Here is a 17,171-nt window from a genome sequence, read left to right as displayed (position 1 = left end):
ATGTCTAGGAACTGGAATAAAAAAGAGTAGAATATTAAGACTGTTTTTTTCTCTTAGGTAATGAAATTACGTGTGACATTTATTTTCCTCTTTCTTGTTTATGTGTATATACATTATTATTTACATTTATATTTTATTATTTATAATCACTATGTGTACTCTTGGAATAAGGACATTTGTTTTAAAAAAATAAAAATACTGGATTAAAACATATCTCTTTGATTTTACCTATTTTAATAAGACAGCTATGAGAATTAATAGAGTCGGGCTGCTTCTGAAAACAAAATTCCAATGTTTTTCTCTTAACCTCATCAGGTACATTTATTTCTCCCATGGGTATATTTACTCTAATAAGATGCCTTCCTTCTGAGAACAGTGATTATTCTCAAAACATCCATCAGCGAAAATTAAGGGAAAATTATACAACCTCATGTCATAAAAAATAAGAGAAACTGAGAAGACTCTAACCCCCTTCCCTCAAAACACAACAAAACAAAAACAGAAAAGCATAAGAATAAAAAAAGTATCATTCACGGTTCCGCCAACAAGAAATAATCACTGTTTACCATTTTGGGGTGTATGTGTGTATGTGTGTGTGTGTGTGTGTGTGTGTGTGTGTCTGTGTTTGTGTACATTTTAACATAGTTAAGATTATCCTGTACATGAAATTTTATTTCCTCTTCACTTACCGTAAGATTTCCCCAGTTACTAAAGTCACTTTGAAAACACAGAAAATGACTTTCATCCTCAGTCCATTATTCTCTGCAAAGAGAATACCACACTACTACACAGAACAGTACCTTTCCAGAGTAGTGTTCTAACCATGAGGAAGGTCTATCAAATGAAAAACATGGCTTTAAACTTTCCTCAACATAAACTGCAGTAAAACGGGCCCTGTGGGACTCCGGCGCCACTGGGTCATGCAGGGGCTCCTGGGAATCCCAGGTGGGTAAGAGCCATGATAATGCCAAGTTTGGGTCAAGAACCAGGAAAGGCTGGGGTTAGAAACGCTGCCCTGAACACAAGCCCTTATGCTGTTTGTCTAGGCTCCTCCTGACATGATGTAAGCCTCCAATATAAACAGGCTGTGTGTGATCCAGCAGGAACTGAACTTCCCCACACAGGAGGCTCTGGCCTCTCTCAGAGGTGTCCCTGACAGCTGCTGCCCCCAGGGGACCTCAAAGCCAACAGAAGCTCCACCAAGGGGCACCTGGATTCCTTTCAGATTTTACATCCTTGGCTTCTTAAATCAAAACTTAATCTGACTTTACTGTGTAAATGTGGGGTTAGGTCATAGCGGGTTTCTTTCCACCCATCCCTAATCCATGAGACAGACTTACAAATCTACAAATAAAAAGCTGATTTTTTTAAAAAGTTGAGTAGGCACCTGAAAGTAACATTTAAAAAAAAAAAAAAAAGGTTTGGTAGGGATACTGTTAAGAATGTAAATTTCTTTTCATATAATTTCCATAACCTCATATCCTCACCAACTTCAAACAGAAGAGAACAGGGAGCATCTTTACCTTCGAGATCTAATTTGAACTAAATTTAAACGTAAAGCCGAGGCTGACATCCTATTACGGCCTCCCCAGCTAAGCCCAGGGCTTCCCCACCTCTCATCTTGGTTGGTGCAGTGGGCTGTGCCTGCCCCACACCTCAGTTCACAGCACTGGAGTTCATCAGCTCACGTGCCAACCTTCCCCACGCCTCAGCCAAAGTCGCTTCTCTTTCCTGTAAGTCCCCAAAACAAAACTGACCACACAGCTCATCTTTTCTGGGACTTTTCTTAAATTCAAATACTCTATCTTACAGTCACACTATGTTTTTCAGTTTGAAGGTTAAAAGGTTAAAGGTTAAAAATATGGTCATCATACCCACAGAACGCTTATGATAAATCACTTTCCACCCAACTACAGCTTTTAGTTGTAATGTATCCTTAACTCCTAAAAACAGGCCTTAAACTCCTTACACGTAAATTTTGTGTATACTTCTCAGTGCGTGGCACACTGGCTTGTGTATTGGGGGAATCTACATTTATATACATGATAAACGGATTCATCTATGCATTACTCATAGCAATGCCTGGTATAATACATATTAGATATCAAATATTTGTTAACTGAATGGGTTAATTAATTAAAGAATAAATTTCAATGGAGGAAAATAAACTGCCCACACTGAACTCACTAAAATAGTTAAGTGTAATAAATGGTGTACAGCAGGTAATTCAACAGAATTTTGCTTAATCAAGTAATTAGTTGAATAATTAACTAATGCTCTCAGGACAAGAGATTAAGGCTGCAGAGGAAATTAAGGTTGCTAACCAGCTGACCCTGAGATGGGGAGATTATCCTGGGTATTTATCTCCAGGCAGGATAAATGTTATCACAAGTGTCCTTATAAATGAAGCAAGAAGGCAGGAAAGTGAGTGTCACACAGTGCTGCAGCATGAGAAGGACTCAACTTGCCATTGCTGGCTTTGTAGATGAAAGAAGGCTTCACATCAAGAAAAGTGGGCAGCCTCTAGAAGCGGGACAAGGCATGAAGACGGATTCTCCCCTAGAGCCTCGAGAAGGAATGCAGCCCTGCCAATACTTTGATTTTGACCCATTCAGATCCATTTCAGACTTCTGACCTCCAGAACTTAAGATAATAAATGTGTATTGTTTTTAAGACACTAAGTTTGTAATAATTTGTTACAGCAGCAATAGGAAACTAATAAATCTAGCAAAAGTCAAGGCAACTTGGTCTGCAGTGACTAGGTTACACCAGGTACCATGCCAGATGTTTTCCATATTTTCACTATCTCCTTTAATCCTCACTACTTCTCTACACATGGTATATACTATTACCCTAATTTCTTAGCAATGAGTCTGGAGAGGTTTCCTTGTTGCCCGTGGTCACCCAGCCAATAGCAGTAAAGATAGATCCAACCCAATCTCTGTGGCTTTGAAGCCAGTGCCTCCCACACCATGACTTGATGTTTCCATTTACACCCTATACCACAGCATCCTACGTAGTCATTGTTGTTAACAAACTGGGATTAGAGAGCTTTGGGGGAATCTGAAGAAATGTATAGACACTCTTCCTTCCAAGTGCACATGAGTATATCCACTCAAATGTAGAGGCTCACAGACACCCTTTCCTAAGACTGATCAATGACCTCCTAAGAGTTCATGAACTTCAGTTTAACGACACCTATCTAGAAGTTAATTAAAAACTATATTACACGGTTCTCTCATTTAATGTGTTTACATTTCATCTCCCCAACCACATTACAAGTTCCTAAACTCAGGGTCTGTATGAGCTTTTTATCCATGTCCTCCAGGGCACCTTCCAGAATGCTGGAAACTCATTGGGTGTTAATACAAACTTGTTATAGAAGATGCATTTTTGCCACTCTATCATCCAAGCTCTGACCTTAAAATGTCTGCCCTCTTTAAACTAGAAATTGCTATCTATCAGTAAAGAGGACTTCTTACCTGAGTGAAAAGATGGGTTTCACATCTCTAAATTAACCTATCTTCCAGCTTTAAAGCCACCTTAGAGCTTTGTGAACATTAAGTAAGTTGCTTAGAAGAGAGCCCTGGGTTTGAATCCCAGTCTTGCTACCCAATGACTACAAAAACACGCGCACACTACCTGTATAACCTCAGTCTGTTCACCTGTAACATGAGTTGAAGAACAACTACTCTGCAGGGTGGTTATAAAGACAAAGATAGCATTGCAAAAGTGCCCAAAGTATAATAGATGCTTAGAGAGTAGTCATTATTAGTTGTATTATTATAAATGCTATGCAAATCTAGCAAGTAGATACCCACTGCCTGCTGAAATAGGGCTGGATAAGACTGTAACATACTTATAAAATGTAAATGTGTTGAAAAGACAATGTGAGTTTAGTTCATTTATAAAAGACATACAAATGTAGATTTGGGGGTAGAATGGAGTAAGCCGCTAGACCAAAAGAAGAATGTTAACAAAGTCGTGGACATGGGAGAGAAGGCAGCTTGCACAAGAATAGCAGGAGACTGATCTGCCCAGAGTGGGTAGTTGCTTCAGGAGATGTAAGACACCCAAGCCGTCTAAATAAATTGGCCTGAGATTTACTGCCAGCCTGAGAAGTTTAAATGTATTCCAGTTAACCAGCATTTCTTAACATGTTTCCTATGAAACATCAATCCTGCCTGTTACTCTGCCAAAATAAGTAGAAATAAAAAATCCTCTGCAGCCCAAATTAGCTTGGGAGGGACTCTACGCTCCATCATCCTCCTGCAAGTCTACCCTGCACACTGGCATAGAAAGGGCTCTGCGAATTCTGCAGTGAGGAAACAAATTTCAGTTTACTTGACCCAGCATTTCCCTAATGTATTTAATAATAGAACCTTGTTTTGAAAATCTTATTCATTACTATCCCTCAGCACTAGAGTTTTATAAAACAAACTTTGGGAAATTCTGAGAGAGACCAGTGAAGGAAGCCGGTATTGGTTTCGTGAAAGCCAAGTTTGGATTCCGACAGTGGTATGCAGAAGGGGCCGACGGAGAAAAGACAGAGTTAGTTGCAGGCAATAGGATGAGGTTCTGGCTGCCGTGGGAATGGGAAAGAAATTATTTATTAGAAAAAAAACACGCAAAGAGACAATCAACCAGACCTGATGACTGATTATCAACAAGGGAGAGAAATGCCCAAAGTATGAGAAATAACATTAAGACTCAAAACCTGTGCAGCTGGGATAAAGGGGGTGCCAAAATTCAGTCAACAGATAGGGGCTGGAAACAGCCATTGATCTCTCCATCCAACTCCCAACCCAGATAATTTACAGAATCAAAGGTAGCAACTGTTAATCAAATTCAAATACATTCCTTTGTGAAAGAAGAATGTACTCTCCAAAAAATTTAGAAGCTGAGACCTACCATATTCATATCTTGTCAAGAAGTCCTATGTTAAGGACCTGGAAGTTTGGACAAATGTGAAACCAAAATGAGAGAGTAACTGCAGATGCAGGCAGGGCTGTGAGCTCACAGGATGAAAAGGTGTAAAGTAAAAGCAGAACAGATGTGTGTACTAAGGAGAGATATGAAAGGGCAGAGCAGAGGAAAGGAGCAATGGTTGGGGGTGGAGAGCATTAACCAAGAAAGGGACTGCGATAAGGAAAAGGATGATACTACTCATAAATATGAATTTCACATCAAAGGGAACCACCGAGCGCAGCTAATGAGTCATATCTCCAAACTCCCAAGGAAGGTTAGAATTCAAGTATTGTAATCCAAAAAGCTGAAGAGGTGAAGTGACCTCAGAAACATAGATAAGGTTTTAAAAGGTGAGCAAATACAACTGCTCTCAAATAGAAGCCCTTAATCATGTACAGAAGAAAGAAATTGGCAAACTTCATATATATTTCGCGGTAAACCTCCAAAATGAGTAAAAATGTAGTCAACAAAGAACATATAATAGTGCTTAAAGTTTGGGCTTTGGAGTCACATGGACCAGGCTATTGGCTGACCTCACCTTATTTAATTTCTCAGACCCTCAGATCACTCATTTGTAAAATGGGTATAACAATAGCTTCCACTGCATGGATCACTGTGAGGATTAAGTGACAGAATGCACGGAGAGCATTTATCACAATGCCTGACACAGATTTACATTCAATAAATCGTGGCTGGTAATAGGAGCAATTGTAGTGGCAGCAGAGTAGCAATTTTTTGTTGTTCTTATTTGATTCAGAGGAGATGTGACCTCCAGAGAGGTATAAATCTGCCTCAGCTTTGCATACAGTCATGTGTAATTTATTATACAGTTTTTCCCACAAAGTATACTTCTCAGAGTTTGGGATTTGTATTCTTTGTTTTGTCACTTAGGGGTATTTTAGGTGCACCACTTTTAAGAGGTTTTGGTCACAAGTTTCTTTAAAAACTGGGTATTTGCATCTTCCTTGAGATTCAAGATGGCAGCCTTGGCTAAATGTGCCAGATGTCTAATAATGAATTTATACATATCTTTATGTATAAAGATATATTCTTTCAAAATTAGGCAAGAGAGTAACTTTTAACTGAATGATTTAATAATGGTGTATCTGTATTAAGAATACTTTCCCAAGCAAAAAGCCAGGGAGGCCATATGATATTACAGAATGAATACTGGAGAAGGAGGTAAAAAAAAAGCAGGTTTTCATCATAGCTCTTCAAGTTAATACTACTGTGAGCCTCAGTTTCCTCACCTAAGAAGTAGAAAGGTTGACCTCATAGTTAAGGTCCATTCATTTATACAATTCCATGATGCTAAAATGATGATGAGCTTGACTGGCAGAGCAATTCTGCTCTTTCTTACTCCCAATGGAATTTATACACAGGGATTTCAAACTTAAAACTATATGTATTTTATCACTGTAAGTAAGAAATTTTGGGGAGATCTTCACTTACTGCTGGAAATACCTCCACCTTGAGTTGCCAGAAGGAAAAAAATACCTGGAAAAATGAGCGGACATGGAAAAACCACGCCAGTTTGCGTCACCAACTGTTCTGGACCTGAGCAGAAAGGTGGAGGTGTCGCCAGGTAGATGAAAACGTGGGCACTTGAGTCTACCTTTCTCCCTGGGTGGCGTGGAGGGAAACACCATCAAATTGGAAACTCTTCCTAAAATCCTTCTCCAATCTCTAATCCCCACCAGTTGTAAAGCCCTTCAGACCTTCTCTTCCCTTCCTAACTGCACCTGGTTGTCAAACCGAACAAAATGACTAAGAAGTCAATGGTAGAAACTCCAGCCCAGGCCCTGGGGCCAGACTTCATTGGAGGAATTTGGGCTCCACTACCTACCTTGGGCATTGTTCTTAACCTCTGAGCCTCAGTTCCCTCAGCTGTAAAATGGAGCTAATAACATTTCTTGACCATGAAATGGATGTGAGGATCAAATAAGATCAAAGATAGCCCAGGACAGTGGGCCTCCTCCTCCTCCTCCCCCTCCTCCTCCTCCCCCTCCTCCTCCTCCTCGGCAGGGCTAAAATCAACACCACAAATTCTTATTCTACAAGCATCTTGAGCTCCGGTTTCAAATTTCCTTGCTTTCCTGAGTTAAAGACAGACTCTTGGTGTTAAGGGACCTGGAGTTGCTTACAGTCTTGGAGGCTCAAACACAGAATTACTAATTTGCGGAACCTCTGTCAGTGGAGATTTCTCATAAAATGGACCCGAAGGTCACTGTTTCATTAAGTTGTTGCATTCCCCTTCTTACAACCACTCTTTAATTGGAGATCGCTGTAGGGATGCTCAGGGACTTAAAAAAGGTGGGCTAAGACCAGGCAAGGCAATTCCACCGTGCCCATGGTGGGTGCACGCAACAGGCAGGACCTCTTTCGGACAGCAGGCACCCCAGTGCTGTGCACAGCTGGAAATCTAACCCTTGGGGGTTTTAAAAAGTCACCTGGCAACTGTGAGCCTCCTTGTACCCTGAGTTGCTGAAATCTGATATTTCCTGCTATTTGTGGGACATGTAGTTGAGGTTATTTCAATTAAATGCACATCTGTGCTCAGAATACCCTACCCTCCTCTGTGTTACGTAATCGTGAACTTTGTTTTGGGGTTGGGATTCTGATGATGAGGATTGATGTAGCTACAGGCACAGCTTAATGAATCTGTAAGACCGGAGATGGGGCATCAATGTCTGGACTGCCTTTGGTTGCCTCTGGTCTTGTAGATGGTTAAGAGACTAAATTCTTTCTCAAAGTCAGTCTCTCTTTCCCTCCCTCTCTCTCTCTCCACACACACCCCAACACACACACACACACACCTCCCTCTTTTATCAGGGAAAACTTTGCCACTAAGTACCATTTCCATGTCTGAAAACAGACATTCGGCCAGCAAAGAATTTATCTGATTCAGGTCTCTGTTGGGTGGCTAGGTCAAGATTCCACCTACTGTTTGCCAACACACAGTAAGATAACATTTCACACAAACCAAGTGCTATACATACAACAGACAGTGGCCTTCTTGGCCCCCAACTCGTGATCCCATCACACTCAGCTCAGGGAAAGCAGGACTCACTTTAGGCTATAGCTCATACTTTGGCAGGAAACAGCATTTGCACCGAAGCTTTATAACGTTTGTTTAGCTCACTTCAAATATTTTACTTTAAATAAATCATCTAAACAAAATTTAATTCTTTTCAGTTGTAAAGAGAGAATGTCCCATGTTATTAAAAGACAGTAATCCTTTTCATACTTCCTTCAGGTCTGATTTTAAAAGGACTTTTTTTTTTTGATAGAATCATCATTGGCCTTTCAGACCAACCCAAAGACTACTGTACTGTAAGGAATATAACCATGTTGTGCCTCAATTACTGCTTATTACCTACAAAATTATAAATTACTGTTATCACTGACTTGCAAGGAGAAGACTAAAAATGTTCTACACGTTTACTTCGAGTTTTCTCTTCACTATTCCTTTCAGAGGTCTGAGAGAGCCCCAAACACTACCAAGACAGATTAAGCCAGTCAATAAAGCAGGAATTCTGTGGGATTTTAGAAACAGACAAGGCAATGTCACTGTTGGAAACAATGCAACACTCATCTCACTGCAGATAACCAAAGTAAGTTTTAGATCTGAAGCTATGTAATCAGTCCATTTTATCTGTGTATGCACGTATATATACCTATCTAAGTATTTATTCCTGTCTCATTCCAAAAGAGGATTGGAAGTAGTTTACACACATACACGCTAAATAATCCAAAACACATAAAGGTAGTAGACATATAAGACAAAGTCAGGAGAAAGTTTATTACTCAAGAACCACATGCTGTTAGAGATGGGGTACAAATTTATTTCTAGCTTCCTAGCAACTAAAGCAAAGATGGTTTAGTTGACGTGAATCCATCGAGATATAATATGCCTTTACAATTTTTTTCTAGGGCTAGGCAATGAAAATATAGAAATACATTCAATTAAATCCAGAGGCTTCTGCTCTTTTTTTTTCCACACCGTGCAACATGTGGGATCTTAGTTCCCCAACCAGGGATTGAACACGTGACCCCTGCAGTGAAAGCAAGGAGTTTCAACCACTGGACCACCAGGGAAGTTCCCCCACCCTGTCACTTTTTACATCAGCAAAGGTCAGCCTCACTTTACCCTCCTGCTTCATCTAATCACTGTCTTAAGAGTCAAGTTACTGTTACTAGTACCACAGGTGTTTATTTCTGGATTCACCTACACTGTTACCCCTGTTTGCAGTACCAATGCTTCTCAACCAAGGGTGATGTTGCTCCCCAGGGGACATTTGGAAATGTCGGGAGATATTGCTGGGATGCTACTGGCATCTAGTGGGTAGAGGCCAGAGATGCTGCTAAACATCACACAATGTACAGGACAGCCTCCACCACAAAGAGTTATCTGGCCAAACTATCAGCAATCCTGAGGTTGAAAACTCTGCAGTAACTAATGGGGTATATATGTGCACGTGTGATCTTGTTTGAATGAGACAGAAATTGGTCATTTTTCTGGTTTTAGAACACACTAGCCTTAGTTTGGACTTCAACCTTCGTTTGTCTGCTCTAGGAACCCATATACCAGAAGAACTTTCATAATTGACGTAGGAGGAAAAAACGAGCTCTAAGGTTTGTTCTGGATCCTGGGTATAATGACAAAGGAATTTCAAAATAGGAGGTCTTTTGGCCGCAGCTAAAGGACATTGGAATAAGTCTACCTGAACGTGCTATGAAAATCTGGGCATTGCTTAAAAAAACTGGAAGTCATCCCATCTCATAACTCGATCTGAATAGATAAACCTCTACAAATAGAATGTGTTTTACAGCATTGATGGAAGAACTGCTGGAGAGCAAGAGAGAGTAAACAGATGGAAAGAGCACCAAAGGAAACTGAGACATCACCATCTGATGATATCATCTTGATCTGGACCAAGAACCACACGCCTGGGCTCTTCCCACACTGACCTGCTGGACGCAGGTGCACAGAGTCAGTGATCTCCCTGGTGCCCCTCCAGCTGGGTGGCTTCTCCCTTGCCAACTTGCCTCTCTCAGTGACAGAAGTCACAGACTCATTCACATGTACAACATTTATATTTACAATACAATGTACAACACATGTACAATAAATATTTAATATGACCAGTTACAAACTTGGTTTAGTTTCGTCATGCCCATCCTTCTATTCTTTTCTTTCCTTTTTGTTTTCTAATAAGCCACCAGTATTCTACATTTGGAAAGTCTAGCCCATAGTGGATAAACTAATAATGAAATGTAGCTTTCCTCTCAACGATCTCAATAATCATCCTTCTTGATTCTTGCAACATAAAGTCAGGTAATTCAAGATTTAGGCTGTTTCTGTACGAGACTGGCCATATGTTTTTATTACGCTGATAAGCAGTGTTCCTGCCTGACAGCAGTGAGATGGGCAGATGTAACCTATCTGTGTTCATGCAAATCGAAAGGGTCAGCTAGAAGATCTGAGGAGTTCATTAAAGTCTGTCTCTGCTTCAACTAGGAGGTACTTTCTAGGGAAATGCAAACATCTTCATCGACATGGATACAGAGGAAAACTTCATCAATTTAGACTCGACTCTGCTCATCCAAAAAGGAATGAAGCTGGAAGCGGCCTCCAAACCATCCCTAAACAAAATTTCCTCAGAGAGTCTCTGGGAAGATGATTAAATGTAATAGTTTATACACATGTTTTAAGATCAACTGGTGTGTTAATCATAGCTAATTCTTCTTTCTGCATAATTCCGAGGCTCTACTAAGTCATACTTGGTTGGCCTCCTTTGAGTTATTTTATGTACTTCCTTACCTTTAAAGAAAAATTCTTTTATTAAATCTATAATTTAATTTTCATTAATTCAGCCAGCACTTTCATCCAGTGTATAGTGTATAATTGTCTAATATCTCTCAGTCTCAAAAAATAGTGAGATATAGATATGTATGTGTATATATATAGTAATATATGTATATATGGTAATATATACAACGAACCTATGCATCCATTGTCTAAATGGGAACGCTTGTTCCCATGTGAAAGCTGCTTTTCAACTGTCATCAAAGCCCACTTCTCTAAGCCTAAATGGCTCAAAAATACCTTCTAATAGACTCCATGGCTTGGTTAATCCTGCTTATCATACTAATTTGACAGTGACATTATGAATACTCCTCCTTTAATGAAACACTTCAGAAAGCTATCTCGAAAGCATATGAATGTGAGGGGACTAAAACAGTGGTTTGCTAATAGATGTGGGCATGCCTACATGTGGGGATGACATTAAATCTGTTGCTATGCTCTCTGTACAGTCCCAGATGGCTTTCAGAATAAGCCATGTTAGAGAGAACCTTCAACAGCTCAGTAAAAAATAACAGGATGGCCAAACCATTGCCAACCTAATGAACTCTTGTTTTCTCTCTACCAACAGCAACAGGGGATGTGCCCAAGAGAAAGGGCAAAATGGTGGGGGTGAGGGAGGAAGAAGGGCAGCTGTTTGGCTTCATAATGATAGAAGGAAAATCTCTCCTAGATTATATATAATGTTTGGTTTTACTGGATATCATTATCTTAGCCGCTATGACTGCAAATGCTATTAGCAGTTAAAAGGCACATGAAGTTATCTGGTCCTTCCTAAAACCTCATCAGACCGTTTGTCTTCTAAATTTCTCAGAGCAACAAATTCCAACGGAAACATCTACATTTGTCTCAGTTGTGCTTCTGTTCGAGGATTACCATTGACTTAAATTGTCTGTAGAAAGGTGAGATGATCCCAACCTAGACCTACAGAACTAAAATAGGCTGAAAACTTACACCACCGTTTTCCTTGTTGCACTATAAAATGCAAAATAAATATTAATAGCATATTTTTAACAAACTTACTTTCAGTGCAAATAGGACAGCATCCTTTCCTGTTGAGAATTTTACCCTAATCAAGAGAAAAACAAATAAGATTTCAGTGTTAAGAAACAGGGTCTGCTGAGGACAAAACTCTTTTTTAAATCTATTACCAGACAAACCAATGAAATCAGTCCCAGCTGTATTTGAACTCAATGCCCAGATGGTGATGATGGTGGTAAAAATGAAGTTTCAAGTATCAGGTTCTATGGCCAGGCAGAGTCATTCAGAAAGCTTTCCTGTTTTTATCCTCTGAGAAATACAATATCTAAAGGCCTCATTGGTGTGATTTTTCTCACACGGAGCGAAGATGGAGACAGTCTGGATTCCACCTTTTCACTGATACCAAAATCTAGCCCTCTAGAGACCAAGTACACACACATAGAAATGGGAATTGGCTGTCAAGCTATCAATCCATGCAAGGCCTTCATTCTGTCTTTGCTTATTGGAAGGGCCCAAAAATAAACAGTAACCCAAGCTTGGGCCTATGCATATGAACAATACCTGTGCTACGGACCAAATTCAGTCTGATTTCTTCTTTCAGAAAGCAGTATGCTATCCCTGTTAAGTCACTATTATGTGGTCAAAGCCAATGAGGCTGAGGGTTTTGAAATCCTGAGTAATTTTCCATTACCTTTCTGGAAATACAGTGTAATCTCCTCTACTGCATTTATTTCAATTTTTTGTTGATGCTTGACATTTAAAGGAAGAAGCATATTCTCAGGACCCTTATCAGAGAATGGATCTTTCTTATCTCTGACTCAGTGGAATCACAGGGAAAAAGAAATGTGGAAGAAGATTAACATTTAGGAAGCACATGCTATGGAACAAACATCCTACTAGATATTTCCCCTAGGTTATCTAACATCAGGTTAATTGTAAGGATTTTATAAGTTAATATTAAGAACATATTAGGGTTTAATTAATATTATGTTATTATAATCTGTGTTATTAAGATGCACAAGAATTTTATGAGCTGAGCATTTTCCTTCTTATAGATGAAGAAATTGATGTCACGCAATACAAGGGTAGTAGAACCCAAAATCAAACCTGATTTTGTGTGACTTTATAGGCCACGTTCTTTCCACTCCAGATTTTTTTTTTGCGGTACGCGGGCCTCTCACTGTTGTGGCCTCTCCCGTTGCGGAGCACAGGCTCCGGACGCGCAGGCTCAGTGGCCATGGCTCACGGGCCCAGCCGCTCCGCGGCATGTGGGATCTTCCCGGACCGGGGCACGAACCCGTGTTCCCTGCATTGGCAGGCGGACTCTCAACCACTGCGCCACCAGGGAAGCCCTTTCCACTCCAGATTTTTAAGGTGAGAGAGGTCTCATCTTAATCTTTAAGAGAACTTAACATTTATTTGGTATCTGCTATACAGTAGAAAGAATGTTATACGTTCTTCTTACTTTATCTCATTTATGCTTCACAACAACCCTCTAAATGTAGATGCCCCTTTCCCATCTTTATAGGAAACTAAGGAAACAGACCACAGAGAGGTGGCCCAAGACTTGTGTCAAGGCCACACACTGGTTTACTACCTGTCAATTGCATCAGGAATAGATTTAGGTACTTAAAAAAAAATCATACTAACCAAAAAAAAACCAAGACACTAGTTGATTATTGAAGAATTAGAACCATGTCTGATTCATTTTTGCATCAGCTAAGCCTTAAAAGGTACATTAAAGGCTATGACAAGTTTGAATGAGACTTAAAACTGGCAGCCCTCCCATGGCTGGGGCACCATGACAATTTTATGGCCAAGAGCTCTCTTATCTGTTTCTATTTGACACAGAGGTCTCCTTTGGCTTCTCGTGACTGAAAACAGTTGAGGACAAAGCCAGAGGAGGTTGGCTCAGGCTGATGGAATGATAGTACCAGAGGGTGGCATCAGGTACGCTAACGGAACGGAGCAGAGCTGTATAAACCAAGTCCTCAACAAAGGGTGACTATGATTCCCTACATCTGCACCTCGACAGAAACAGCCAGCTCCCTTCTTCAGGAAGTGAGAATGGGGCTGGTCAGATCACTAAATTAGGCAGGGAATAAATCAAGTGCAAGCTATGAAGTCTGCGCTCCTGAGTTACATGTAACTCGCTGGGGAACTCTGGACCCGCTGTGACCTCATCAGTAAGAAGGGTCTAGTAACAACACCCACCTCAGAGGGGTGGTCTCAGCAACAAACAAGATTGGTCCTGTGACTACAGAGGAAGTTTCAGTACATATTAACACTGATGAGATGACAGTGTCATAACGACCTTGTCCCCAGTGGAACCCTCAGTCCCTCTCAACAAAGGCACTCCTTTGCCCCTGGGGGACTGTCAGGGAGGGAATCCAACCACAAAATTCTTTTTCAACAAGGCACGCATACTTCTGGAAAAAGAGATGTGTAGTAGCCAGGAAGGACAGAGCAGGAATACAGTCTGCTTCTCCAGAAAATTTTTTTTTTTAATTTCCCCAGGCAATGCAGGGGAGGGGAAGTAAGTGTTTAACAGGATTTCCATGGTAGAACTAAGTTATCTTCCAAAGTGCTTGTGCTGGCCCCTGAGGAGGGAAAGTATGAACCAGAGGAATGGTTGGAAAAATGCCTAGAAACAGAAAGTAAGCCCTGGGGCAGGAGCCGGGCACTGCCTGATGGGCTCTGACAAGCCGAGGAGGGGTGAGGCGGGAACAGGCCCGCCTGGAGGGACGGATGCTCCTGGCCCAAATACGGCCCACAAAGAAGAGACACTAATGAGATGCTGGTGACTGAAAGAGCGTTGACCTCCCCATGGCAAGCGGACAATGAGAACCATCACGCCTGCAGCACAGCCCTCTGTTTTTGTCTGTAGAATAAGGAAGCCCATTATTACTAACATGTGCTGCCAGAGTTCATTAGCAGCAAGGGTTCCCCGAGGACGGGCAGAGATGATGTGATCCCATTTTTCCCAATGAATATTTATAAGCAGACCATGCTCAAGTCTTCTTATTGTATCTCCTGGTTTTTTTTTTTTTTCTTTTTTTCTTTTATAGGAGGTTTTCAGTTTTATGTCTGAGGCTTTTTAAAGCAAGACTAATTAGGGTTTTTTTTTTCTTTTTTTTCTGCCCCTTTTATTCAGTTGTGCAATAGCAACAGCTGTTGTTTTTTTGTGCCTCATTTGGCCCTCAAGTAAAAACAGCAACTTTTTGTTTATAATAATAACAGATGTGAATAAAATTAAAAGCTGTCTCTAACAGAGAAGGGAAGACATGTCCTGAATATATGGATGTATTTTTTCATTCACTGGATGGTATTGAATAGGCTTGACATTTTCCCAAAATGCATAAAACCTTGAAAGGTTTCAAGTTGCTGAGGTGAATTCAATGAAGCTCATGCTTTGGAAGATAATGGTTGCTTTATTCAGTGTGCTGGAACTGTGGGTCTCTGAAAAGAGATATTTCCATAAGGATGCTATTTCCATTTGGGGCTACAACAGAGGCCAGGGTTAGAGAGGGAAAACTTCAGTAAAGGGGCTGGAGGGTGCTGCTGGGCAGGTGAAACCCCTTGGGAAATTTACTAATAAACAACCACATATTCCTTTGAATGGTTAATGGGAAGAAAATTCTGATTTGAGAAGAGAGAAAGGAGGAAAATGCAAAGGACGATTATGATGCTCAACAGAAAACCCAGCAGAAGAAACAAGGCAGCAGATCAAACAGGAGTTGGAGACATTGAAACAAAGAACTGGGAGAGGTCCGTAAGAAATGGAGCAAGGTAAGAGCTATTGTCCCGCTAGGCTACAATCTGAGTGGGAACCATAAAAGCAAAGGAGCAAGTTTTGCAAGGGACATGTGGCTGTTTGCGAACTTGGCAATTTTGGAGGATCTGGATTTTGTGTTCAGAAGGTGGTAGGTGACCATGCCACACACAGGATGGTTCTCAAGATGCTCAGGTAGAGAGAAAGTCAACCTGCACACATACCTGAGGGCAACTGCTGATGGGAACGCACTGCTTCTTGCGACACTCTGTCTTGCCTTTCACACAAGCACAGATGGTGCAGTTGACAGAGGACCACATCTCTCCATCCTACAGGAGAGAGCACAGGATTCTCTATCAGCTGGAGGCTGATGGGAGTTAATCCAGCAGGCTGGGATTTGTCTGTCAAGGAAAGCATTTCTTACCCTGAGTGATGGATGTCATCATTAGACTAAATTACTCTGAGGTGTTCATCTACATCTAACTGATTTGATAGAAAGATCAGATTGGAGGGGGTGTGTGTGTGTATGTGTGCATTTCCCCTCCAGGATATAAAAAGAATTCTCGTACATCTAACCAAGTCATATTTGCATCTTGCACCTCCTACATTGTTTACTTAGCTTCACCCTGGGAGACAAACAAGAGTTTTCATACATGATGCAAGCACAAGGGTCTAATTTTTCCATCTCATAGGACTGAAATGTTTGAGCTGTCCCAGATGCCAGCAGTTAATTGAGATGTCCGCAGGTGGTTAGTTTATTCCCAGATGTGACATGGTTCTGGCCCACACAGGGCACGAACATGCAAAGAACATTGGCTAATTCATATGACTCCCATTGCCAGGAGGACACCTGACCCGTAAGCCATCTGAAAATGTGGAGCCCGGACAGAAAATTCCAAGAGCCATTTGTCCCATGTCCCTGCCTGTCTGATACTCTCCTCCCAAAAAGCTGGGTAGCACTTTGGGACACATTTTCTAGTCCAGAAAGGGCTGTTTGAGGAATTTCTTTGACTCATTGGATTTATAATTGGCAATTGCCGAATGCCCAGTCACAAAAACCCTGCACCTCTGGAGAACATGCAGGAATGTGCATCCTTGTTTGTGAGAAAGGAGATTACAGGAAAAGCAAGGACTCCTTTCTGGGCTTATGGATCTAAGCAGCAAATTTTAGTAGAAACAGAAAAACTAGCCCAGATCTTTGATGTTGACTATTTCCCTTTCTCTTCCTTCTCATTTTATGAAGGTATTTTAAGGACTACCTACTCTTCAGTGCCTTTTATTTCTCTGACTGAGTCTGTCTCCAAGAGCATCTGACTACTGCAAATTCTCTGAGTGCACATTTCTAGGACTCTGTAAATTACTTCAGGCCTCGTCTACTTACATGAAGGGACCTTTCCAGGGCGAGGAGCCTGGAAAGCACTTTGCACACAAAACTGTCATCAGAGTGAGCCTACTGCATCTGGAGGCTCTGGAGACAGAGGAAGGCTTTGTGTAAAGTGGACACGTGAGTGGCTCTGGAAGCCTGGTGTAACCACAACACACACACACACACACACACACACACACACACACACACACACACAC

General features: G+C 41.1%; 1 protein-coding gene across 2 annotated transcripts in view; it reads right to left on the bottom strand.

Annotated features, from left to right (window-relative positions):
• BMPER (BMP binding endothelial regulator) overlaps positions 1-17,171 on the bottom strand; it is a 262,209-nt gene that overhangs the window by 89,223 nt on the left and 155,815 nt on the right. For both annotated transcript variants that reach the window (XM_029234380.1, XM_029234379.1), the window contains 2 exons: positions 15,812-15,916; positions 11,858-11,903 (listed from right to left, as the gene is read on the bottom strand). In XM_029234380.1, coding sequence (XP_029090213.1) covers positions 11,858-11,903; positions 15,812-15,916 — 151 coding nt within the window. The remainder of the gene's footprint in view (positions 1-11,857; positions 11,904-15,811; positions 15,917-17,171) is intronic.

Source organism: Monodon monoceros, unplaced genomic scaffold (genome assembly GCF_005190385.1).
Source record: "Monodon monoceros isolate NGI ecotype Baffin Bay Population unplaced genomic scaffold, NGI_Narwhal_1 Super_Scaffold_2, whole genome shotgun sequence".
Taxonomy (NCBI): domain Eukaryota; kingdom Metazoa; phylum Chordata; class Mammalia; order Artiodactyla; family Monodontidae; genus Monodon; species Monodon monoceros.
The sequence above is the reverse complement of the archived record's forward strand: the minus strand, read 5'-3'. Positions and strand labels throughout refer to the sequence as shown.